Source organism: Squalius cephalus (genome assembly GCF_949319135.1).
Source record: "Squalius cephalus genome assembly, chromosome: 3".
Taxonomy (NCBI): Eukaryota; Metazoa; Chordata; class Actinopteri; order Cypriniformes; family Leuciscidae; genus Squalius; species Squalius cephalus.
Genome location: NC_137124.1, coordinates 9535752 through 9561912, shown reverse-complemented (window position 1 = coordinate 9561912; position 26161 = coordinate 9535752). Strand labels below are relative to the sequence as shown.

General features: G+C 39.2%; 2 protein-coding genes across 4 annotated transcripts in view; both read left to right on the top strand.

Annotated features, from left to right (window-relative positions):
* Positions 1-7381, top strand: part of dnah2 (dynein, axonemal, heavy chain 2) — a 154784-nt gene extending 147403 nt beyond the window's left edge. The window contains exons 86-88 of the mRNA XM_079867707.1: positions 2031-2105; positions 3458-3608; positions 7196-7381. Of these exons, the coding sequence (XP_079723833.1) occupies positions 2031-2105; positions 3458-3608; positions 7196-7350 (381 nt within the window). The 3' untranslated portion in view covers positions 7351-7381. The remainder of the gene's footprint in view (positions 1-2030; positions 2106-3457; positions 3609-7195) is intronic.
* A 7927-nt stretch (positions 7382-15308) lies between these two features.
* kdm6ba (lysine (K)-specific demethylase 6B, a) overlaps positions 15309-26161 on the top strand; it is an 84649-nt gene continuing 73796 nt past the window's right edge. For 2 of the 3 annotated variants that reach the window (XM_079867706.1, XM_079867702.1), the window contains exons 1-2: positions 15309-15691; positions 22038-22230. The gene's annotated coding sequence lies outside the window, so the exon portion shown is untranslated. Of the gene's footprint in view, positions 15692-22037; positions 22231-26161 lie in introns of those variants that run through there. The other variant, XM_079867704.1, reaches the window with a different exon arrangement.

The following is a 26161-nucleotide window of genomic DNA, read 5'->3' as shown; positions in this document are numbered from 1 at the left end:
TTACCTCTTATAACACAGCCACGTCCGAGTGATCTGAGGGCGTGCGCGCATCCTGCTGTGTGACGTGTGCGCAGACTGGTGCATAGATATATACACTAGATGTCGCCTTGGCTACGGCAGTTCATTGGAACGAATGTCTTTAATGCGAAATCTAGTGTATATATATATCTATGCACCAGTCTGCGCACACGTCACACAGCAGGAAGCGCCCGCGCCCTCAGATCACTTGGACGTGGTGGTGTTTTATGAGGTAAAAACGATATAAATACTGTTCGTTTTCTCACACAAACCGCTCGTTTCGTGTCTTAGGCCATCAATGTGTACTTACGATGGGGAGTTGTTTAATTTGGACGATGGGGAATTGTTTTAATTTGGACTCTGTGCATGCTCTTTGAGACAGTGACCATAGACCTGCATGATATGACTGTCAGACAAGAACGGTTTGACCTAAAAATATCAAAATTGAAACTACTGCGGAAAAAAAGACACCTACATCTTGGATGCCCTTGAGGTAAGCTAAAACATACCAACATTTAATTTCAAAGTGAACTATCCCTTTAAAGTGACAGTAGCCTAATAAACCTGCTGCTGTCCATCATTAATGTTAATCAAATAACACAAGAAAAAGAGAAAAACACTCAATGTTCTTTACTGAATAACATTAATGGTTTTAATAAGGATTAATCTATATTTAATTTATACAAATAAATATGTCTGCTTGAAAGAATGAAGAGGTTTTATTTAATTTTAAGATAAATACAGACATACTATATGTTCCAGCAGTTAAATCTGTGTCTGTATTGCATGTTCAAACCTTAATCTCATTCATATTTACAGGTTAATAGATGTTTTCTCCAGGAGTATAAAAAGTTTGGACATTTTAGAGAAATTCTTAATTGATGCATTACAATTTATCTAAACCCATTAGATTCTAGTCGACTAAATCTACTGTAGACGGCCCAGAAATCTCAGGATTGGTCACTTGTCTGTTTCCTGATACCAGTTTCTCTGTAGCTGGCCAAGCGTGCAATTTCAGCAACCTAAACACAAGTTAATAATAAAATTAAAAGAAATATCAATCATGTTCCGTAACGTGGTCGCTATTTACATCTCATGCCGTCTGTAAACTCTTGTGTTATCAAGGCAACGACTGACGCATTTGTATTAGATTTCAAAGAGCTCCGTTATCAACTCCACAGTGGAAAATGAAACCTTATCCATAGCGGCTGGGCCGGATCGGCACGGAATGGAGTGGTTAAGCAATGCGACAGGTTTGGCCTGACAGTGGAAAAGCAACTTAGTGTGTGACTAAGCTCCAGTTCCCATCATTCTCCGTGGAAACACAAGAATGATAAAATACACAGATAAAGCAACAATTACACACATGATGTCTGTCCTTTGCACTTCATTTTCGTGCACTAGCTTCTTGGGAATTCAAAAGGAGTGAAAGAGAATTGCCCCACGTGCTCATTTTATTCTGAACAAAATCAATGTCACTTCCTAATTACGATTTCAAACCTCGAAAGTGGTCACAAAAATCACAAAAATATATATTTTTTAAACATACGGTTTTTAATCACACCAAATCAACGGTCTATAATTAATTTGAGAATCATGCACAGTAACACATCTTTACCGCATTACATTCACTGACATGCTGCATGGGCCGCAGCGCAATCCTGCTCCATTACCTCTCTAATGCCCCAGTGATGATGTTTATTCTCGATTCCTTTTGGGATCTGCAGACAGGAGTTTCACACACTCCGCTCAGCCGCTCAGTTCCTTAAGGAGCGCGCCAGCAAAATGAGCTGCATCTGATGATCAAGAGACACCTGCGACGCTTCAGGGCAGCCAATTCTGCAGCAAATGGACTGAAAAACAAATGTCCTAATGTGTAATGTCCCCACACACCGACAGGTGGCCAGGAAGAACTGAGGATACACTCTGAGTGGGCATATCTTGGCAGTTGTGTTAACTGTATGTGTGTGTGGAGAGGAGATGCTGACAGCAGTGTTGTGTGTTCTATGCAGGTGTCTGTAGACACTCTATCCTGGGAGTTCACGGTCACCACTGTGGATGACAACAATCTGCTGTTCCCTCCCAAGGTGAGTAACTGCTGCCATCCTCTGTCCATTAGGAGCTGATGCACCTGACATTTGCATCTCTCTCTCTCTCTCTCAGTCCTCAGTGTCACATGATCCTTCAGAAATCACTCTAATATGCTGATTTGCTGCTCAAGAAACATTTCTGATTATCGGTGTTGAAAATGGTTGCACTGATTAATATTTTTGTAAAAACCATGATACATTTTTTTCAGGATTCTTTGATAGAAGTTAAAAAGAACAGTATTTATTTGTAATAGAAATATCTTGTAACATTATAAATGTCTTTACAGTCACTCAATTTAATGCATCCTTGCTGAATAACAGTATTAATGTTATATTAAAAGAAATCTTACTGACCCCAAACTTTTCAGAGGTAGTGCATGTCAAACTGTAATTAAATTAATAACTATTTAAATGCATTTAACTAATAGGTTTACATTACATAATGATTCTTAATGTAATAAGTTGAAGTTATTATTAAGTGTACAGTGTCCTCCACTAATATTGCCACCCTTGGTAAATATGAGCAAAGGCCGCTATGAAAATAAAGCTGCATTGTTTATCCTTTTGATCTTTCATTAAACAAAAAAAATCACAAAATGTTAACCTTTAATTAAAAGTAAAACAATTGAAAGTGTCGAGAAAATCACATTATTAAATAAATGTTTTTCTTCAATGCATGTTGTCCACAATTATTGGTTGGCACCCTTAGAAATTCTTATGAGTAAAATATCTCTGAAGTATATTCCCATTCATCTATGCATATTTTTTAGCACACCAGGGTGACTAAGAACATGAAATTGTCCAGCCATGACTTCTTGTTTCACAGGAGTGTAAATATGAGGAAACACAAAGGCCAAATTCCCTTAATCATTCATCACAAGTAAAACCAAAGAATTTAGTTCTGATGTGCAGCAAAAGACTGTTGAGCTCCACATGTTATATATAACCTGTTATAAAAGCTCTAGCACTGCTCATCCTTGTATTGCCGACTGTACTATCGAGTTTATACTGAATGGACATTTCGGACTATAAAGGAAATGAAACGGTCTCTTCTTCACTCAAATTGTCGCGGTTTCTGTCAGCATTTGACGTTTTTTCTCTCAAACGCTGAATTTCTTTCTACCTTCACACTGTACAAGTTCGGCGCTGCAATGTGGAGCAGGGCTTCATAACGCGGGGTAAAAGCACAGCGGTGTTTAGAACAACGATAGCCCGGGGTTAAGCGCAGTGTGAAAGCCCTTATGTCTCGTTTCCAAGTTAAATTCTTGCACTGTAGACTCCCTCATGCTCTCTCTCTCTCTCTCAATGACTTTGTTTTGCTCTCGACCTCTTGTCCCCCTCTCCTCCAGGATGGGGTGCTCATCCAGGGGCTGTATCTGGAGGGGGCAGGCTGGGATAAGAAAGCTGCCAGTCTGGTAGAGGCAGAGCCCATGCAGCTGGTCTGTCCCATGCCCACCATCCACTTCAAACCTGTGGAGAGCCGCAAGAGGGTCGCCAAGAGTGAGTACACTGTCTTAAAGGGATAGTTCACCCAAAAATGTAAATTCTGTCATTATTTATTCACCCTCATGTCGTTCTAAATCCGTAAGACTTTCGTTCATCCTTAGAACACAAATGAAGATCTTTTTGATGAAATCTGAGAGATTTCTGTCCCTCCATTGACAGCTACACAACTGACACTTTGACACTTCAAAAAGTTTATCAAGAGATCGTTCATTCTCGTGTTACTCAGCACGTTTGAGCTTCAGCAAGAACCAGTGAGGTTTGTTCTTGTGCATCAAGCTGGTTCGGTTGAGCTTATGTTTATGTTCACTGATCAATGTTTAGATGTGAATAAAAGCCTAAATTAAAGCTACAACATGTCATTTTTTTGCCGCTAGGGGTCGCTAAACTCTTACAATAACAAAGACGTAGGTTGATGGCGCATAAGCGGAATTATAGAACTTGTCGTCATGCCGAAGGATCTAATAATGTTTATGGATGAGTGAATACATTGATGTTTTTAACACGACTGTGGAATGAAGCAGGGCGCGACTGCTAATGAGAGACAGATATCAGCGCCACATGCGAGTCCCGCGGATATAAAGGAATAAATTCTACCGGACTAACGTTACAAGCAAGTGCTGAATTACTACTCGCACAGGTCAGTTTATTTGACGAATTAAACTTGTGAGGTAACGCAGCGCTGTTTCACTTGGTCTACACTATCATACTAAACTGCATTTGAGTGTGTTGAAAGTTATAATGTTATTCTATGTTAGCTATCTGTATGAGACTAGCAGTAAGCTCGATCAACATTAGAATAACATACTGATCACATTCTAACATTTCATCATGTTGAGCTATATAACATTGATTTGTTTTATGTACATTTGCTCACCTGTCTAGTAAAGTACATGCAAGAGTGGCGTCTCTGTCAAGTCGAACATGTCATGTCATGGACGTGGAGCTCTCGGCATCTCGAAAACGCCACGCTGATATTGATCCTCGTTTTATTTCTCCTTTTGTCCCAAAGTCTGCTGGCCATGGTCCATATATTTGAACGAAACAACAACAGCGTGAGCGTGCCGCTATACGTAACGCAGTTGTCCACTTCTGTTGCCATGGTTACTATGGCAGTACGAGCGGAAACCAGGGATAACGCGGATATTACGTCATTGACAGGCGACAATGACCATGGACAAGCCATTATTTAAAATAGGAATTTCTCTGAAATTAAAAATCTTTGGGATCTTTTGGGATATTGTACATAACTGCAGGTAATATATCACACTTTGCAAGTGATTTTTGTATATGTTATTACAAAAATCGTACATATTGTAGCTTTAAAGGGATAGTTCAGGATTTTAGACATGAATCTCTATAGCTTCCCCATAAGCAGTGTGGTGCTTTGACCATGACTTACCCCCGACAGCGTCCTGTGAGCCGAGCTCCGGTCCAGTTTTGGTCAAGATGAAATTAGTCCGGCAAGTTTGCTGGGGTCACGGCAATAAAGCTTTTTTCTTCTCAAATCAATATGTGTTCAAAAGAGTGATATATTTGCAGCACAAAACCGCTGTCTATGGAGAGGTCAGACCTCGTAATGGCTTGGCACTATTTTCTTCCCCGTCATATCACTGCGCGCTGCCGCTACCTACAGCCAGCTGGGAGCCGCGCACGTGTCACTTTGTTTACAGCTCGTAAAGAGAACGATAACATGTCTGACTACAGCAGCGACGATGACAACATTGACTTCGACACACAGCCAAAAGGATATCTTTACGAACCTGAATACACAGATGACGAGTTACGCCAGATGGAGTTAGAAAGGACAGAAAGAGAGAGGATGGACAGAGAAGTTGAACAAGTTTAAGCTGGAGCTTGTACAAACTGACCGCTCTTGGTGAGTAGCTATGTTAGCTCGTTCGTGTAGCTGTTCTGAGCACGTAAACACTGCTGTAAACACTGCCGAACAACTGAAAAAGTGGTGTGCGCCTGCGCAGCTCGCAGCTGGCTGTAGGTAGCGGCAGCGCGCAGTGATATGACAGGGGAGAAAATAGTGCCAAGCCATTACGAGGTCTGACCTCTCCATAGACAACGTTTTAGTGACGCAAATATATCACTCTTTTGAACACATATTGATTTGAGAAGAAAAAAGCTTTATTGCCGTGACCCCAGCAAACTTGCCGGACTAATTTCATCTTGACCAAAACTGGACCGGAGCTCGGCTCACAGGACGCTGTCGGGGGTAAGCCATGGTCAAAGCACCACACTGCTTATGGGGAAGCTATAGAGATTCATGTCTAAAATCCTGAACTATCCCTTTAAATCTGTTCATCATATAAGGTGATCGAGTCTCTTCAGAAAATTTGGACAAAGCAGCTCAATTCATATGGATTAGTTTTACGATCTCTTTATGAACTTTTTGAAGCTTTAAGATAAAGTCAAGTTACATTTAATTATATTGCGCTTTTTACAATACAGATTGTTTCAAAGCAGCTTTACAGAGATAACAGCAAAAAAGTTTGTTTCCAGAAGAAAATAGTGTCACAGTCCAGCTTAAGTAAGTTTAGTGATGTTTAATTTTTGTTTTTAAAAAAGTTATTAATTTAGTTCATTTATATATATAGAGCCGCTCTGGAGTAAACCGTGATGTCATCGTCCAGCTCAGTTCAGTTCTTGTATAATAGTGTCAATGCAAGCAGATCAATGTTATTGTTGAATATTAAATTAAATGTTAAATTTAATGTCCCCAACTAACCAAGCCAAGCCAATGGCAACAAAGGTGGAAAATGTGACAGTGGCGAGGAACCAAATCTCCATCAGGTGACAGAATGGAGGAAAAACTTTGGGAGAACCCAGGCTCAGTCGGGGACCAGTTCTCCTCTGGCCAATGAACGAACAGTGTATGATTATGATCCAGGCAGCATTACAGGTCAGAAGTCAGATTGGTTTGGAACAATCAGAATATTATCCAGTTTCATCTAGTTGAAGATCGGAGTCACGCCGGTGTGGAGACGGGTTGGTTGAGGATCAGTGCCGATGCTGTCGTGTCGATGAGGCCTTCACAGGGGAGAGTCTAGTTGACACAATCTCTGCTGACACTTCAGGGATGCGTTGTGGTCGTGTCTAGGTGCAGGTCCTCCATCTGATCTGTATACGGCCCCAGAGGGACAGAAATCTCTCGGATTTCATAAAAAAGATCTTCATTTGTGTTCTGAAGATGACGAAAGTCTTACGGGTTTGGAACGACAATTAATTAATAGCAGAATTTAAATTTTTCGGTGAACTAACCCTTTGGCCCATTCACAGCAAGAACGATAGCTATAATGATGACTGTATTAGCGTCCACACCAGCTGACGATTTCGTTCGGTTTACTCTAAAATCTGCGCCACTTTAAATGCTCGAGCTCTGAAAGCAGGATGGATTCTGATTGGCTGTCGATGTTCTTATCGTCCATCAGCTGGAAAAGCAATCGTTCTGAAAGTGATTGCACCGATTTTGTTTCTCTGTGCCCTTGTTGTTATAGTTGTGGTGTGACCTCTGAATTTAATATATATATTTTTTTAACTATATCTTTACCATGTGTGTGTGTGTGTCTGTGCAGATATGTACTCCTGTCCCTGCTACTACTACCCCGTACGGTCTGGTGGTGCGGATCGCCCGTCATTCGTGGTGGCCATTGATCTGAAGTCTGGAGCTGTGCCTTATGATCACTGGATCAAGAGAGGAACCGCTCTGCTCATGAGCCTTGATAGCTAAACACTCACACTTTCACTGACATTATCATTATCACTCTTATTTTATACAGTGTGTTCAACAGATGACAAGCACTTGTCACTATCTCTTACACTGTGAGTAAATGTAATTTAAAAAGAGAATGTAATATGTGCTAAATCATATACTGAAAAAAACCATCGCGATTTGTTATGTTTTATGAACTTGCAGAGTTGTAAATTAATTCAAATGTGTTTAATAAAGCAGACAAAACATCTCAGTATTTTTATATTCAGCGATGTTGCAGATTTTCGAGACATAAAATACTTTAATAACCAATAGATTGGCCAATCATCATGAAATTTAGGACATGCCTGCAGGATATCAGCAAGAGGCTGTCAATCGAATTTTGTGAGAATCAACCTGAAGGTGGCGCTACAGTTGATGAATTTACTTTTTAGATCTCAGGAATGTTCTTCTTTCTTCAGTGCCATTTTATTTATTAATCAATTATTTTTTCATGAAAATGTTTGACTATTTGAATTTTTAGGAAAACCTTCCCTTTTTTTTCTTTTCTAGAATTTGTTCTAGACTGTTTGTTTGATTTAAATAGACTTTGGTATGTAGCGTCAAGATGCGTCGAGATGCTCCTGACGTCCTTTAACTAGTCATATAGATATGCATTAATGCAAGGAAAGGAAAGGGCACATATATCAATATTCAAAACCATGATCAGCATTACAGTGTGAGAGTTTGGCATCATATACTGTATAATATTTACACTACCGTTGTTTTTGAAAGAAGATTATGCTCAAAAATGTAATAAGTGTCAAGTATACTTTTCTAGTAGTACAGCAGAGTGTGTGTGTGTGTGTGTGTGTGTGTGTGTGTGTGTGTGTGTGTGTGTGTGTGTGTGTGTGTGTGTGTGTGTGTGTGTGTGTGTGTGTGTGTGGTACCAATTTTTGGTCAAGATCTTGTATTGACAATGCAAGAGTCCAGCACTCTGTAAAGTCTCCTCCAGCACATCCCAAAGACTTCCAATGAATTTAAGATCTGGACTCAGAGGAGATGATTCATGTGTGAAACTGATTCTTCATGCCCCTCCCAGCCATTCTTTCACAGTTTGAGCCTGATGAATCCTGACATTGTCATCCTGGAATATGGCCATGATGTGTCTTCCTACATGCTTGTTTAAGTAATGAAATCTACACACGAACTGATGCCACACATATAACATGCTAGAAACATAATAATCACAGCAATAATGAACCAATCATAGACTCTTAAGCATTTGCCTATTTAAATCCAAACAGAGACTTGTTTTTGACCATTCAGTGTATATAATGTACAGATGTGCGTTTAAGGATGCAAAGAACTTATTCTTCAACAACTTGTTAGATTTTAATACATAAAGTAATAGTATAAGTGAAAAGTTGGACGGAATTGTTATTGCACTTGGTATAGAATCCTAATTTCTTGTAGGTTTGTGCTTACAGACCTGTTGCAAATTATTGCAATAACAGTTAAAAAATGTACTGAACAATCCAGGACTGTGTCACATTCAGCTAACTCTGTTGTGCGCAGAGCCTAGGACAATCTGAGTTCACATGCCACATTTCCAGTCATCGAGGGCTCTGTCATTTCAGAAAATTGTTAAAATTGTGCAACTATGATCCAATTAGTTGAAACACGCCACCAAACCATCTGTATCCACAGGAATTATTCCCTTAAGTTTGACAGTTGTGGTCATTCCCCACGTTTTCCCCCGCAGTCGGCTTGTACCTTGATGATGATTGACGCATGTGGCTGTGTTTTTTCTCTAGAGCTGGAGGGGGAGAGAAGCGGCGACCTTCTCAGGACACTCATAAGATTGAGGGAAATTCTTGGAAGAAGAGAACAAGAGAGCAGAGAAACTGGAACAGAAGAATAGTTGGGAGTGAGGGTGGCCTCCGTGTAAAGCTGCATTCACTCTGCCATCCTCTTCTGAAAGAGCCAGACTTGCTGGGACTGTAAGGAGCTCTTTATTCAGCCTCAGGTCTGTGTGTCTCTGTACCTCTAACTGGTTGTTGGGGTGCTCATAGCAACATGTCTGATTCACATTCAAATTGGCCTCCAAGGCGCCATTGTAATCTTTTAGAGTACTTCAGATTTTTTTTTTTTTTTTGCCCCCTTAAAAAAATGGAAGTTAAAAAGAAGAAGGGAGAGAAAGACATCTTTTGATTCGCGAAATGGAGGATGAAGTCCCCTGGGTTTATTCATCACCCCAATGTTCCCACCTCAGACCCATTGAGACTGTGAGAGGGAGAAACAACTCGCATGAATCTGACACTTGTTGCTGCGAGTAGCTCAGGAGAGACGCAAAAGCGCCAATGTAAGACACCGACGGGCCAAGTTTATCCAGATTTCTGTCCGTACCCTCCTCTCAGACACCAGATGAGAACTTAATACTGGTCCTGGAGTGCCAGCTGAGGACAAGTGGACAATCGGATTTGCGTTTTGAGTGATCTGGTTCCCTCGGGGACATCAGTCCCGAGTCCCGCTACATTTGATGCGACATAATCGAGTTAGCTCTTCTCTGTATAGTATTGCATCAAACGTCCTCCATCTGTGTATTCAATTATGGCAGTAAAACACCGAACAGGGACATTCCATGAGGAATACACAGAAAACACACACACACACACACACACACACACACACTCTCATCATGCCATATAAAACTAGTGCATTCATTACAGAAACAAACTACACCCACCTTTGATCTTTTAATTACATTTTACCACATTAATTTAAAATGAAATAAAAATATTTGACTGCAGTGCAACAGGTTTGCAGACACAGTAATAAAAAAGAGAGAGAAAATCTGGTCGCAAACTGTATTGTACGAAAACTTGTTTATACAACCCCAAATCAGAAAAAGTTGGGACACTGTACAAATTGTGAGTAAAAAAGGAATGGAATAATTTATAAATCTCATAAACTTATATTTTATTCACAATAGAATATAGATAACATATCAAATGTTGAAAGTGAGACATTTTGAAATGTCATGCCAAATATCCAAATATACATTTTGGATTTCATGAGAGTTACACATTCCAAAAAAGTTGGGACAGGTAGCAATAAGAGGCCGGAAAAGTTAAATGTACATATAAGGAACAGCTGGAGGACCAATTTGCAACTTATTAGGTCAATTGGCAACATGATTGGGTATAAAAAGAGCCTCTCAGAGTGGCAGTGTGTCTCAGAAGTCAAGATGGGCAGAGGATCACCAATTCCCCCAATGCTGCGGCGAAAAATAGTGGAGCAATATCAGAAAGGAGTTTCTCAGAGAAAGACTGCAAAGAGTTTGAAGTTATCATCATCTACAGTGCATAATATCATCCAAAGATTCAGAGAATCTGGAACAATCTCTGTGCGTAAGGGTCAAGGCCGGAAAACCATACTGGATGCCCGTGATCTTCGGGCCCTTAGACGGCACTGCATCACATACAGGAATGCTACTGTAATGGAAATCACAACGTGGGCTCAGGAATACTTCCAGAAAACATTGTCGGTGAACACAATCCACCGTGCCATTCGCCGTTGCCAGCTAAAACTCTATAGGTCAAAAAAGAAGCCATATCTAAACAGGATCTAGAAGCGCAGGCTCATTAAAAATGGACTGTGGCAAAGTGGAAAACTGTTCTGTGGTCAGACGAATCAAAATTTGAAGTTCTTTTTGGAAAACTGGGACGCCATGTCATCCAGACTAAAGAGGACAAGGACAACCCAAGTTGTTATCAGCGCTCAGTTCAGAAGCCTGCATCTCTGATGGTATGGGGTTGCATGAGTGCGTGTGGCATGGGCAGCTTACACATCTGGAAAGGCACCATCAATGCTGAAAGGTATATCCAAGTTCTAGAACAACATATGCTCCCATCCAGACGTCGTCTCTTTCAGGGAAGACCTTGCATTTTCCAGACCATATACTGCATCAATTACAATATCACTGCTGCGTAGAAGAAGGATCCGGGTACTGAAATGGCCAGCCTGCAGTCCAGATCTTTCACCCATAGAAAACATTTGGTGCATCATAAAGAGGAAGATGCGGCAAAGAAGACCCAAGACAGTTGAGCAACTAGAAGCCTGTATTAGACAAGAATGGGACAACATTCCTATTCCTAAACTTGAGCAACTTGTCTCCTCAGTCCCCAGACATTTGCAGACTGTTATAAAAAGAAGAGGGGATGCCACACAGTGGTAAACACGGCCTTGTCCCAACTTTTTTTGAGATGTGTTTATGCCATGAAATTTAAAATCAACTTATTTTTCCCTTAAAATTATACATTTTCTCAGTTTAAACATTTGATATGTCATCTATGTTGTATTTTGAATAAAATATTGAAATTTGAAACTTCCCCATCATTGCATTCTGTTTTTATTCACAATTTGTACAGTGTCCCAACTTTTTCTAATTTGGGGTTGTAAATAATATGGTAGCACTTTATTTTATAGTCCTGTTCCCTATGTATATACTATGTACTTATTACAGTAATTACAGTAACTGGGTAATGACTAGGTACTAACCATGAACATACCCCTAAACCCATGTAGTTACCTTATATTAACCAGTAATTTTGTGGGTAAGTACATGTAAGTGCACATACTGTAAAATAAAGTGCAACCAATACTATTACTTATACAGACAGAAATCTGGATAAACTTGGCCCGTCCAAGTTTTACATTGACGCCTTTGCCTATTATTATTATTCATTTTGAAAGAAGATTCAGGGACATCAGTCCCGATTCTCGCTACATTTGAACCGTATTTTTTATCAAATAAATGCAGCCTTGGTGAACAGAAGAATTGGTGACGCTTTATTTTGATGGTCCACTTTAGACAACTAACTGTCATTAGAATAGGGCCTGTTACTAGACTGTTTAGTTCAGGTATGTAGAATAAGTTGACATAGTTGCAAAGTTACTTATAGCCAGTATAATGTCTGTTGGTGGAGCATCACAATAAATTATTTAGCAGATATTAAGCAGACAGTCCACTAATACCCTAATGAGAGTTAGTTGACATGAAGTTGCAAAGTTACTCTAGTTAGTAGAATGTCTAAATTGGACCATCAAAATATAGTGTTACCGATTCTTCTGTTCACCAAGGCTGCATTTATTTGATAAAAAACACAGTTCGATCAAAAATATATATTTGATAAACTTGGCCATCCAGGAATTACAGGTTTAAAAACACTCTTAAAAAAAGAATAATAATATATATATATATATATATATGTAATAATAGTATTTTGTATATAAAAAATACTATTATTACACACACACACACACACACACATACATATACATACAGTGAGGAAAATAAGTATTTGAACACCCTGCTATTTTGCAAGTTCTCCCACTTGGAAATCATGGAGGGGTCTGAAATTGTCATCGTAGGTGCATGTCCACTGTGAGAGACATAATCTAAAAAAAAAAAAATCCAGAAATCACAATATATGATTTTTTAACTATTTATTTGTATGATACAGCTGCAAATAAGTATTTGAACACCTGTCTATCAGCTAGAATGCTAGAAAGCCTTTAAAATGTCCACCTCCACTCCATTTATTATCCTAAATTAGATGCACCTGTTTGAGGTCGTTAGCTGCATAAAGACACCTGTCCACCCCATACAATCAGTAAGAATCCAACTACTACCATGGCCAAGACCAAAGAGCTGTCCAAAGACACTAGAGACAAAATTGTACACCTCCACAAGGCTGGAAAGGGCTACGGGGAAATTGCCAAACAGCTTGGTGAAAAAAGGTCCACTGTTGGAGCAATCATTAGAAAATGGAAGAAGCTAAACATGACTGTCAATCTCCCTCGGACTGGGGCTCCATGCAAGATCTCACCTCGTGGGGTCTCAACGATCCTAAGAAAGGTGAGAAATCAGCCCAGAACTACACGGGAGGAGCTGGTCAATGACCTGAAAAGAGCTGGGACCACCGTTTCCAAGGTTACTGTTGGTAATACACTAAGACGTCATGCTTTGAAATCATGCATGGCACGGAAGGTTCCCCTGCTTAAACCAGCACATGTCAAGGCCTGTCTTAAGTTTGCCAATGACCATTTAGATGATCCAGAGGAGTCATGGGAGAAAGTCATGTGGTCAGATGAGACCAAAATATAACTTTTTGGTCATAATTCCACTAAACGTGTTTGGAGGAAGAAGAATGATGAGTACCATCCCAAGAACACCATCCCTACTGTGAAGCATGGGGGTGGTAGCATCATGCTTTGGGGGTGTTTTTCTGCACATGGGACAGGGCGACTGCACTGTATTAAGGAGAGGATGACCGGGGCCATGTATTGCGAGATTTTGGGGAACAACCTCCTTCCCTCAGTTAGAGCATTGAAGATGGGTCGAGGCTGGGTCTTCCAACATGACAATGACCCGAAGCACACAGCCAGGATAACCAAGGAGTGGCTCTGTAAGAAGCATATCAAGGTTCTGGCGTGGCCTAGCCAGTCTCCAGACCTAAACCCAATAGAGAATCTTTGGAGGGAGCTCAAACTCTGTGTTTCTCAGCGACAGCCCAGAAACCTGACTGATCTAGAGAAGATCTGTGTGGAGGAGTGGGCCAAAATCCCTCCTGCAGTGTGTGCAAACCTGGTGAAAAACTACAGGAAACGTTTGACCTCTGTAATTGCAAACAAAGGCTACTGTACCAAATATTAACATTGATTTTCTCAGGTGTTCAAATACTTATTTGCAGCTGTATCATACAAATAAATAGTTAAAAGATCATACATTGTGATTTCTGGATTTTTTTTTTAGATTATGTCTCTCACAGTGGACATGCACCTACGATGACAATTTCAGACCCCTCCATGATTTCTAAGTGGGAGAACTTGCAAAAGAGCAGGGTGTTCAAATACTTATTTTCCTCACTGTGTATATATATATATATATATATATATATATATATATACACAGTGAGGAAAATATATAAGTATATATATATATATATATATGTATGTATATGTGTGTGTGTGTAATAATAGTATTTTGTATATAAAAAATATTATTATTACACACATACACACACACATACATATATATATGTGTGTGTGTGTGTGTGTGTGTGTGTGTGTGTGTGTGTAATAGTATTTTTTATATAAATTAAATATTCTTTGAGTAACACTAGGCTATTTAAATACACAGGGGTGTCTCTTTGCATCATTTCATTACCTGGCCTAATGTATTCTGTAACAGGTTCAACGCAAGTTCATATTTCACAAACAAATCTCCTTTTTGACAGACACAGTCAATATTGGCTCCCTTTTTGCACACAGGTCCCAGGTTCAACTCTTACACACATCATTAGGGGCTAGAAATGGTCAAATATTTGGTGAGAATTTATTTTACAGTGTCCCTGTTACACAAGCCATATGGAACACTGTTTTAAATAGTTTTTTTTTATTTTAAACAAAATTCTTTATATAAATTATATTTTTCGAAATGTTTTGTTTGTTTAGATAGGCTACTCTTGTCAAAACCCCTGATTCCAGTGCTAAGAAGACCTGAAGACAGTACAAGGGTTAATCCACTAGAGATGACAGAAAATCAATACCTCCCCATCAACACCACCAGCCCCACATTATCCCTCAAACGGACACCCTGTTCCCTGCTCAGATGGAGAGAGAGAGAGAGAGAGAGAGAGAGAGAGAGAGAGAGAAAGAGAGATGATGGTGGAGGAATCTGGGAGTCTCGTGCGTCCCGGAGAAACGGAGGCGGGGCGGTGCGGGTCCGAGAGAGACTCGTCCACCGAAAATAAACCTGCATGAGGGGCGAAAACGAGAGCTTGGGAGGAGGAGAAAGAAGGAGAGAAGGGGAAGCAGCTCGAAAGAGTGCAGAGGGAAACAGAGAGAGAGAGGGGGGAGTGCCTGCGTTTGCAGTGGATTAAAAACTGCGCAATTTCCAGACGCGCATCATCCTCATCATCATCCCCTTCAGATGAAACTCGTGTGTGGACATGAGGGTCTCGCGCCGCGCCACCACCATCATATGACGCGAGAGGAGAGGAGTCGTGATGCGCGCGCGCGTGCGTGCGTTTTTGGGGGAGAAGACTCTGGAACAATTTTGCGCGCTGATGTTTGTGTCACATCATCTCCTCTTACAGTGGTTTCATAACGCAGCTGCGCCGACATTTTACAGTGTGCGATTCAAAACCCCTCGTGCATGACATGATGAAGGTGCTGCGGCGTTCATTCACAGCGCGAGGCGAAACAACTGCGCAGTTGCCTTTTTTACCATGCATTTTTACAATGAAGATATGCGAGGAGAAGAAGAAGAAGAAGAAGCCACATCCCAGTTTGACTCTCCGTGCATTAGCAGGTAACGTTAAAGACACACACTTTCTGGACTTTATGCACCACGTAAACACAGCATATGGATTGAGCATCTGTTGTATCCTAATAGCGACAGTGTTGCCGTGTGTGAAATGCAAAGAAACGTGTCGGAAGCGTGATTAATTTCCGCCTTTAATTTCCTTGCAGGTTGATGAAATTCACAGGCTTTATGTGTTGGTTGCAAACAGAAAGTGAGTGAAGGTTTCCATATGAGTGGTGGATAAAGTTGCCCACCCTTTCCCAGTAACACGGGTGAGATCACAGTTAATGTGAACCGGGAAGACTGTGGGAGTTTAATATTACGTAATCGTCTGTTTTAGAAATACTATTAGGGATATATTATCACAGTACATTTCCATCATGTTTTTTTTTTTTTTTCTCTCTCTCTCTCAATAATAATAATGAATGCAAAGCTCACATTTGTTATACGCGCTTGTGAATCAAACCGTGCTGTGTTTTCACATAGTTCAATCATTGAAAGTCAGATCGTCGCTGAATGAGATTCGGGCCTGGCAATGGGCGCTCAAGGGTGTCGCATTTTTTTCTTTCGGAAATGTCATGTGGTGAAGTTGTGGCGGGATGAGAGATTTTCCAGGAAGAACATTTTTGAATTTTTTTTTTCTTCTGTTTTCTCTTCCTCTCTTCTGCTGACTACACGTCGCCGCCCCCTTTTTCCCCTCGTGTGTTTTCTAAGTGTGACCGCATGGTGGCGCTGCTGCACCGCTAAAGCTTATCCTCTCAGGGTGATGATACACAGGGCAACTTTTTGAGCAATGTTGCTGGGCAATCTTGCCGAGCGATTGTTGTTTGGGCACTTTCCCATTGAAAATGGGCAAAAAATTTCAATCTGGATAATTTAGATCGGTTGTGGGCCCTGTGTCTCATCTGGTTGCCCGTTGACGGCAACATTGCCCAGCAATATTGCTCAAAAAGTTGCCCTGTGTATCATCACCTTCAGACTCAGAGCTTTCATGGCGGTGGTTAGTCCTCAATTAATCCACCAAAATTAAGTTTTGCACATAATGAAATGAATAGAGCTATTTTAGAAATATATTTAAAACCATTTACACTCTTATTACTCTCCAAATCCTCTGCTCTCAGCCAAAAACAAACTCAGGCATATTCAGTTGCCAGACACTACTACATCTTGGGTTCAATGGTCAGATATAACAATAAAAAATTAGCCTTAGTTTTTAAAAATTTTGTTTTAGTAATAGTAATAGTATCACAACCGATAGGTTTAATGCACACAGAGATAAAAAAAAAAAGAAAAAGTACCCCATATTAGGGGTGTGAATCGTCACTGGTCTCACGATTCAATTCAATTACGATTATTATGTCAACGATTTGATTCGGTATCACGATGCATTGCATCCTCACTTTTCAGTATTACTGCACATGCCTACATTTTCGTCAATGAATACAAGCAGTCAGATGTATATGAACTCCCTTTTCATTTTATATGGTCCAAGAAAATACTTCCTGAATGTAGCAAACATCAAACACAACTCAAGTGTGAACACAGCAGACGACAGGACCATTTAGAACAAACACTAGTAAATACTAAAAGTGCATGAAACTGTCAGGTGAACTTGTAACAATAACGCTCACACACACACTCGCACGCTGTAAATGTTAAAATATCGAGTGCATTTTTTATTACTCGCTTTTGTGTTTCGCCTCCCTCCGCCATTTTACGCTCGCGTGTATGTGACGAATGGCATACAGAGTAATGTCAGTAGGCTATAATCGATTATGGTCTATCACTGCATCTATGCTGAATTGTTCACGTCTGCATTGTGATGCATTGATGCAATGATTAATTTCAACACCCCTACCCCATATGTACAATTAAATTTACTGCTGGATCTTTGATGTTGTGGGCCTATTTTTCTGCTGGAGGTCCTGGACATCTTGTTCAGATATATGACATTATGGAATCAGATAGCAACAGATAATCGAAATCAAAATGTGCCTGCATCTGCTCGAAATCTTATTATGGCACTTGTTTGGATCTTCCATCAGGACAACGATCCAAAACAAACATCAAAATCAACACAAAAATGAGTGTCTGAGCACAAAATTAAGGTTCTGCCATGACCATCCCAGTCCCCTGACCTGAACCCAATTAAAAAACGTAGAAAAGCGTTTCAACCTGGATTTGGGAAATTGGAGGATCATAACAGATTCAGTATGGAGGAATGATCTCTCTGATCTCCTGTCAGGTGTTCTCCAAACTCATCAGGCATTATAGGAGAAGATTCTTGTCTTGGCAAAAGGAGGTTGCAAAGAAAGTACTGAATAAAAGGGTTCCATTAATTGTGGCCAATTACAGAAAACATTTCATAAAGAGATTTTTCCCCCATTTTTATTTGTTTTACTTCAATGAAAGGTTAGGTTTTTGTGAATTTAAATTTTCATATTTGCCAAGGGTGCCAATAATTTTGACCACTACTGTCTTTAAAATAACGGTGGCTTTAAAAAACTCATGCTGGGGGCTCAGCTTGAATATAGATTCAGTTTGTGTGCCTGAACTTCACATAGCACTTTCAGTGCTTAGCACGCACACACAGAGGTCACAGCCACCACACTAAAAGAAATGTGCGACAATTTGCTAGCACTGACTGAATACAAACAACAGCCATTATTATGTGTGGAAGGAGGCAGAAAGCAGAAAATAGAAACAAACTGCTTTGCTGTGGAGGGGCAGCGGTTACTAAACAAACGTCATGCATCCAGGCCTGTAGGTGTCAGTATAAAGTCTAAACCACTGGTACTTATAGGACGAATAAGATAAAGCTAAAAGAAAAACCTTGTGATGTAAAATTAAAATAACTTCCAAAATCTTCATTATAATTCACTACAGACTTGGTTTCCACTCACTGATCTCTATATATAGATTATATATGTATTATGTGATATTAACTATATTACAGTTGCAAGACTAGAGCTGCATGTCTAATCATTAAAAGATCTCAATTCGAAGACCAGGGCAAATCCTTTTGAAATATGGCGCTTCAAATAAAGATTGTATCAATTATATAGTTACACCAGTAGGAGGCGACACGTGACTGTCAAAAAAAAAAAAAAAGATTTGTAATTGAATCATTCATTCAAGTGATTTGTTCAAAAATGCTGATTCATGCAGTAATCAAGTACTAGCGAGTCATTGAATCATTCATTCAAACCGATTAAAAAAATAATTCAAATTAGTTAAATAGACTGCAGCAATTAACATTTTGTCAGAACCTCTAGTAAATGACGTTGGGAGAATTGTGATCTCTATTTTATCTGGAGTCGTGCAGCTCTAATTTCACTGTTGAATTTCACAATGAACATTTTGAAGGGGGGAAAAAATGTAAATGAGGATTCTGCCATCTAGGTCACTTTTTAAATATTGGCAAATTTGCATAAAAAACTAAACCTATCTCTTGCATCTACAAGGCACAGTCCCTGTGTGATTTATATCAGAAACAGCATTGATTTGTGTTGCATTGCTGATACTTGCTACCTGAACTCCATCCAACAACCATCCCAAAACCAGCCACAATCCCTGTTCCCTGATCCAACAACCATCCCAAAACCAGCCACAATCCCAGTTCCCTGATCCAACAACCATCCCAAAACCAGCCACAATCCCAGTTCCCTGATCCAACAACCATCCCAAAACCAGCCACAATCCCTGTTCCCTGATCCAACAACCATCCCAAAACCAGCCACAATCCCTGTTCCCTGATCCAACAACCATCCCAAAACCAGCCACAATCCCAGTTCCCTGATCCAACAACCATCCCAAAACCAGCCACAATCCCAGTTCCCTGATCCAACAACCATCCCAAAACCAGCCACAATCCCAGTTCCCTGATCCAACAACCATCCCAAAACCAGCCACAATCCCAGTTCCCTGATCCAACAACCATCCCAAAACCAGCCACAATCCCAGTTCCCTGATCCAACAACCATCCCAAAACCAGCCACAATCCCAGTTCCCTGATCCAACAACCATCCCAAAACCAGCCACAATCCCAGTTCCCTGATCCAACAACCATCCCAAAACCAGCCACAATCCCAGTTCCCTGATCCAACAACCATCCCAAAACCAGCCACAATCCCTGTTCCCTGATCCAACAACCATCCCAAAACCAGCCACAATCCCAGTTCCCTGATCCAACAACCATCCCAAAACCAGCCACAATCCCAGTTCCCTGATCCAACAACCATCCCAAAACCAGCCACAATCCCAGTTCCCTGATCCAACAACCATCCCAAAACCAGCCACAATCCCAGTTCCCTGATCCAACAACCTCATCCTCAGAAGGGTTCATCTGTCGCTCCGCTCTCATGTCCTTCTAACACCTGACATGTTAGTCTAATGCATGTGATGTGTCTCTTATTAGACACTTGTTCACTTATATGTATCTTATATTGCACATGTATGTTGTCTGAAGTCATTATAGTGAGCTGTAAAGGGTCAAAGAGAAGCAACAGACATTTCTTGCGACTATTGAGAAAAAAATGACTTATGTTTCTGCTCAGATATGAGGTTTAAGCTGACCTCTGCTTCTTGTCCCTACGTTTTAAAACATTGCTTTACCTAGTTCAGCGTCACTATTTCTTTTTGAAGGTAGGGCTGCCAACTCTCACGCAATTGACACTTTTCACACGCTCTCACGCCACACATCCATTTTCTCACGCACAGAAAAATTGCGGAGCAAAGAGGCACTTTTAATATTAAACTAATTCTCAGCTCGTAGATTCCGTCAATTTTATTACGAAATTCAGACAAAAATACGTTTGGCGCTTGTAAATGTGACGTGACAGATCGCTGAGCGCCTCAGTTCAAGTGCACGTGAACCATCATCTGGTACTTTTTTATTTAAAGATGCAGTACAACTTACCGAAAGTATACATAATATCGACCAATTAGTGTTTTTCAACCACTGAAAGCGGTCAATATATAACAGCAGAACAATTATGTCACATAACGTTACATTTACCTCAGGAAAGCCATTTAATGACCATAGCATGTTAACTGAATAGAAAAAATAGCTTGAGAGGAGATTTTGCTCAGCACTATATTACATAGGCCAGGGATGGGCAACTTCAGTCCTGGAGGGCCACTGTCCTACAGAGTTTAGCTCCAACCCTTATCAAACACACCTGAATTTTTTCAGGGTTGGAGCTAAACTCTGTAGGATATTATATTTTTACTTATGTCATTAAATAATTGTTATTATAACAAAAACTGCATTATATTTTATTTAATTTGTTATTTTTAACCACCAGCAGATTGGGCCCTCTATGTTTACAGCATTAGGTGAGATTATTTTTTTAAATAAAATTTAAAATAAACATGTATCCAAATTAGTCAATATTGAATCAAAATCGGAATCAAATCACAAGAATGGAATTGAAAACTTGAAATTTTTGTCAAGCAATAATAAAAACTGTATCCTACCAGTCATTGTACAATGTAAACATTGTAACATGTTGTCACTAAACTTCATAAAATTCTATTTAGTTACCAAATGTTTTGACAATCACAATTACACTTATTGTGATGCAATATCCCCCCCCTGAGAGAAAAAATCTCACTCCAGGCTAAACTCAAAAGTTGGCAGCCCTGAGGTATATGTCACTTTACTTGACCATTTAAGGAACAGATCTGTGTTGTTGGTTCCACTAGATGGCAGCACATGCTCAGAAAATGAAGGTTGTTGTTTAGATTCCTTTGTGTTGGCAGTTGAAAACTCTGGAAGACAAACAAAACATGCCAGTACTGATGATCATGTGAGCACAGCACTTGGATTTACACGAAGAATGCTGCGTCTGTTTTGCACACTTGTGCAGTGGTTCTCAACTAGTGGGTCATGTGACACGATCTGATGTGGTTGTGGACAGCAGGGTAAACAGTGTTTAATGCAAATACACTATGATAGCAAAATAAATAGCCTTATTAAAGGGAGAACATTTGTTGGTCATGTCAAAGTCTATGCGTCCAATAAATCGCTTCGGTTTTGTTGCAAATACAGTTAGACCTAGTAGATTGACCTATGCCAATATATACATCCTCAAATTATGATCAAGAGGCAAGATAAAAGTATTAAATACCTGCAATAGCTGAACACAACACATTTTGTGCAGTGAGTTATTTAAAAGCATGAATTCAGTTTTATACAAGACACAGTTTGGTGCCGTATTGTCGCCTCTTGATGTCCAGTGAAAATCTAAAGCCAGACTATAATGCTAATTTACGCTTTTCTGTGGTTGTATTGTGACTCGTGAAGTCCTCAGGTTTTTATAATTAACAATAACATTTTGTTCTTCTCCAGAGTTTACGGTTTCACCATGGCTGAGATCTGGCTGGCCGACGTGAGCGTCAGTCTGGATGAGTCTGTGAATCACAGAGCCAATGAAACTCAGTGCCGTTTATCTGCCAATGGGAGAGGACGATCCAGACACACTTCATGTGGACCAATGGGGTTGCTGGATTCATCTGTGGGCGGAGTGGCTGAGAGGTCAGAGGTCAGTTGGCATGGACTTGTTGAAGATTAAGTTGTCTGCTTTAATACACAAAGTAGATCACTGTGTTAATCACTGTTGTGTTTCCGGAAAGTGTTTTGCCGGGATGTTAATAACTATTTGTTGGTCGGCCTGATGCTATATTTAGATGCGGATAATAATTAGCACTTTTATTTTGAAAAATTATATTTAATGATAAAAGTATTTTAAGTTCTGTCATCTTAATAATTGTAATCTCATGCTGGTTGTGCTTTTGTAAAAACAAACAAAAACACACTATCAAAAATTTGGGTCAGTACGATATCTTATGTTCACTCTGGCTATACAGTAAAACAGTAATATTGTGAAATATTATTATTCAAAGTATTATTATAATTAAAGTATTATTTTTCTATTTGAATATAAAATGGAATTTATTCATGTGATGCGAAGCTGAATTTTCAGCATTATTACTCCAGTCTTCAGTGTCACATGATCCTTCAGAAATCATATGCGGATTTGCTGCTCAAATAACGTTTATTATTATTATTATTATTATGATTGTTAAAAACAGTTGTGCTGCTTCTTGATGCATTTTTTTCAGGATTCTTTGACAAATAGAAAGTTTAAAAGAAGATCATTTATTTAAAACAGGAATTTTTTGTGACATTATAAATGCCTTTCCTGTCATATTTTATTAATTTGATGAATAAAATAATTTATTTCTTTACAAAAATAATAATAATAATTCTAACTGACCCCAAACTTTAGTTTATGTACACAAGAGTCAAATGTTAAAAATATTCAGCTGTCACATTGTTTAAAAAAGCCTAAAGAATATATTTAACATTACAGCATGAGACTGAATAAATTTGCTTGCCTAATCTCAATCTGTGCAATCTATATCCAGTTTTTCAACTTGTGTCATGAACAGGTAAAGTAAACAGGTTACTTTTACTTTTACATAAGATAGATGTGATGTGACCAAACGTTAAGCAGTGATTACTGGAGCAAACCAACGCAATCCACAACCAGTTCATCCGCCTAGATAATGAGTCCCACCTTAAAGGGAGAGTCACCCAAAAATGTCAATTATTTCATCATTTACTCTCCCCTCAAGTTGTTCCAAACCTGTATATGCCCGAGTTTCTTTCTTCTGTTGATTTTAAAGAATGTTTGTACCCAGACAGTTGACATTAGCCATTGACTTCCATAGTAGGCGTTATATCAAGTCAACATTATATGTGGTAATTGACAGACGGATCTAGATGCTGTTCAACCTGTAATATTCCATTCAGTGTCAGTTTTAGTGGTTTAAAAAGAGGAATTAATGATTCTGGTGCTTAAAAATTAATCCAATAAAGTAATCACATGAACAACAGTAGTGATATGGGACAACCGAAATGTAACTGATTGTGAAGTGAAAGTGAAATTGAGAAAATTATTTTGAGGAATTGAGTGTTATATGAGGGTCATAGCCTCTTGAGACCCAGAAAAAAAAAGTTTTGTGAATTTAGTTTTTTTGCATGTCATCACATTGTTTAGAGCACAATAAACAAATGGTAAAAAAACATTTTTGAAAAATAATATTTTATTCATACGTTATGCTATGTCCTCTGTAGTGGACGCCAGGACTAAGTTGTTTAAAAAATAAAATGACATGAAATTATATGTATAGGCAAAAACAATGGGATTTTTTTTTTCAATCACCAATAAATTTTGGGCTTTCAGGATTTTTTCAACCAAAATTTGTATAAAGATTATTCTCAACTATGTTATGAAAGAAATAATGGAATGAATTGATACACCATTTTACTTTATGCAATATGTGGGTAAAATGGCCATAAATTAATATTCCCATTCAATGCAATGTATCTATACACTGTATCTAATTTGCACATTAATGTGTTCTTGGAGCAACATTTAATGAAAATAGAAGTGTAATAATTGGAGTAATAATTGGCAACATTTGAATAATAATATCTAATATTTCATAGGAATATTGATGTATAATTTATTTCCATATTCACTTGTTGTGTCTCACAAAATGCCTGATAAACATGATTTAAGTCCCGGTGTCCTCTACAGTGGACACGTTTGAAATCAACGCCCTGTTCTGTAACAGAAAGTATTTTTTTATTTGAAACCCCTTAACATTTTCCTGAGATGTTGTTTTTTGAAATACAATTTGAAAAGTAGTCCAATTTAAATTATAATTACAATATATTATCATATTTCCATAAGAATGCTACATTTGATTACTAAATTAATGTCAGACATTTTTAAAGACCAAGGAGAAGTTGTTTTCATGGTGAAACCTCCAAACATTTGGTGTCTCTGGAAAGTCCTGAATGTGCTCTTTACAGGACACCCAGGTTGTGTCATGTGACATGTATGACGTCAGAGAAATCCACTAAAATATAATGTCCACTACAGTGGACAAAAGTCTATTCTTGGGTTCCAGGAGGATAGTGTGTGTGTGTGTGTGTGTGTGTGTGTGTGTGTGTGTGTGTGTGTGTGTGTGTGTGTGTGTGTGTGTGTGTGTGTGTGTGTGTGTGTGTGTGTGTGTGTGTGTGTGTGTGTGTGTGTGTGGAGGTTCAGTATTGTAAATGATGGTGTTGTTGTGCAGCACTGGAGATGTTGAGGATAGACTCGTGGCTTTTAGTTGTATTTCCTGTACTGTTGTGCCATGATCAGAGGAGAGCTGATACTGTTTGTGAACCTCTCGGCTGCTTCTCATTGGCTGGTGTTCTGAGAGGTCTCTAAGTGCAGTCTGGGATTCGAATTACAGTGATTGATTGATTTAATGATGTAAAGCATGCAAATTCCTCTTCTGCAGTGTCTGTCTGTCCCACTCGAATGTGACGGACTTACACACACACATGCAAACAGTGCTTTATTTTAAATGAAAAAGCTGCAGATGTGATGTAAAAAACAGGATTGATTGAGAAAGTAATAGATGAGAGGAACATAGAGACTTTGCTTTGAAAGGACACACACACTCTGCATTGGTTTGAGAAGGACGACACATTTAAAGAGAGCCGATTGTGCTTTATTTTTTTACATGCTCAACTTTCTTTAGTGTGTAATGTTGCATTTTTGAGAATGAAAAAAGGGCTGCAGAGTTACAAAGCAAAGGGAGTTATACTCTATATCAGTGTCACTGTTTCTGAACTCCCTGAAACGCCTCAGTTGTAGTCTTGTGTTTTCTTCCGGGAACAAACACGTCACGATATTTCTCGTTTAGATAATTCCCACCCAAGGCGTACGCAGAATAAAGGGACGAGGCCGTGTTGAGTTGGTTATTAGTGTGTTGAAACTTGTGGTTTAGCATAGTTTCTTGTTTGCATGACATTTGGACTTCATAAATCCTTATCTTGAGCAGAATAAGCTAGCTGACATTTAAGCAAAATAACTGAGAAAAATGAGAATTAGTCCTCAGATGACATGTCTGTAATTTATAGAAAAAAATGTAGCATTAATTTGATCTACAAACAGATTCATTAAAAGTAGTTATATCTCCACCACCTACGGTTTCGGGAAACAGTCGTGACTAGCTTGTTGGTTTCTTCAACGATGCATCGTACCATGGTAGTGAAGCAGCGAGTTACGTCGTTGTACGGGAAACACACCTCAGAGCGTTACTGACAGACTGGGAAGAGAGGAGCTGCAACAATGGAGAATATGTGAAAAACAATGTGGTTTTGAACATTCAAGCATGAAAACCTGTTCCAGTAGACTTCAAAAATCATTCTCATATGATGATTTGATGCACAACAAACATGTCTGATTATTATCAATGTTGAAAACAGTTTTTTACATTTTTATTTCATGATGCTGTGATGAATAGAAAGTTCAAAAGAACAGCATTTATCTGAAATAGAAAGCTTTTGTAACATTAAACACTACCGTTCAAAAGTTTGGAGTCAGTAAGAATTTTTATTTTATTTTTTGG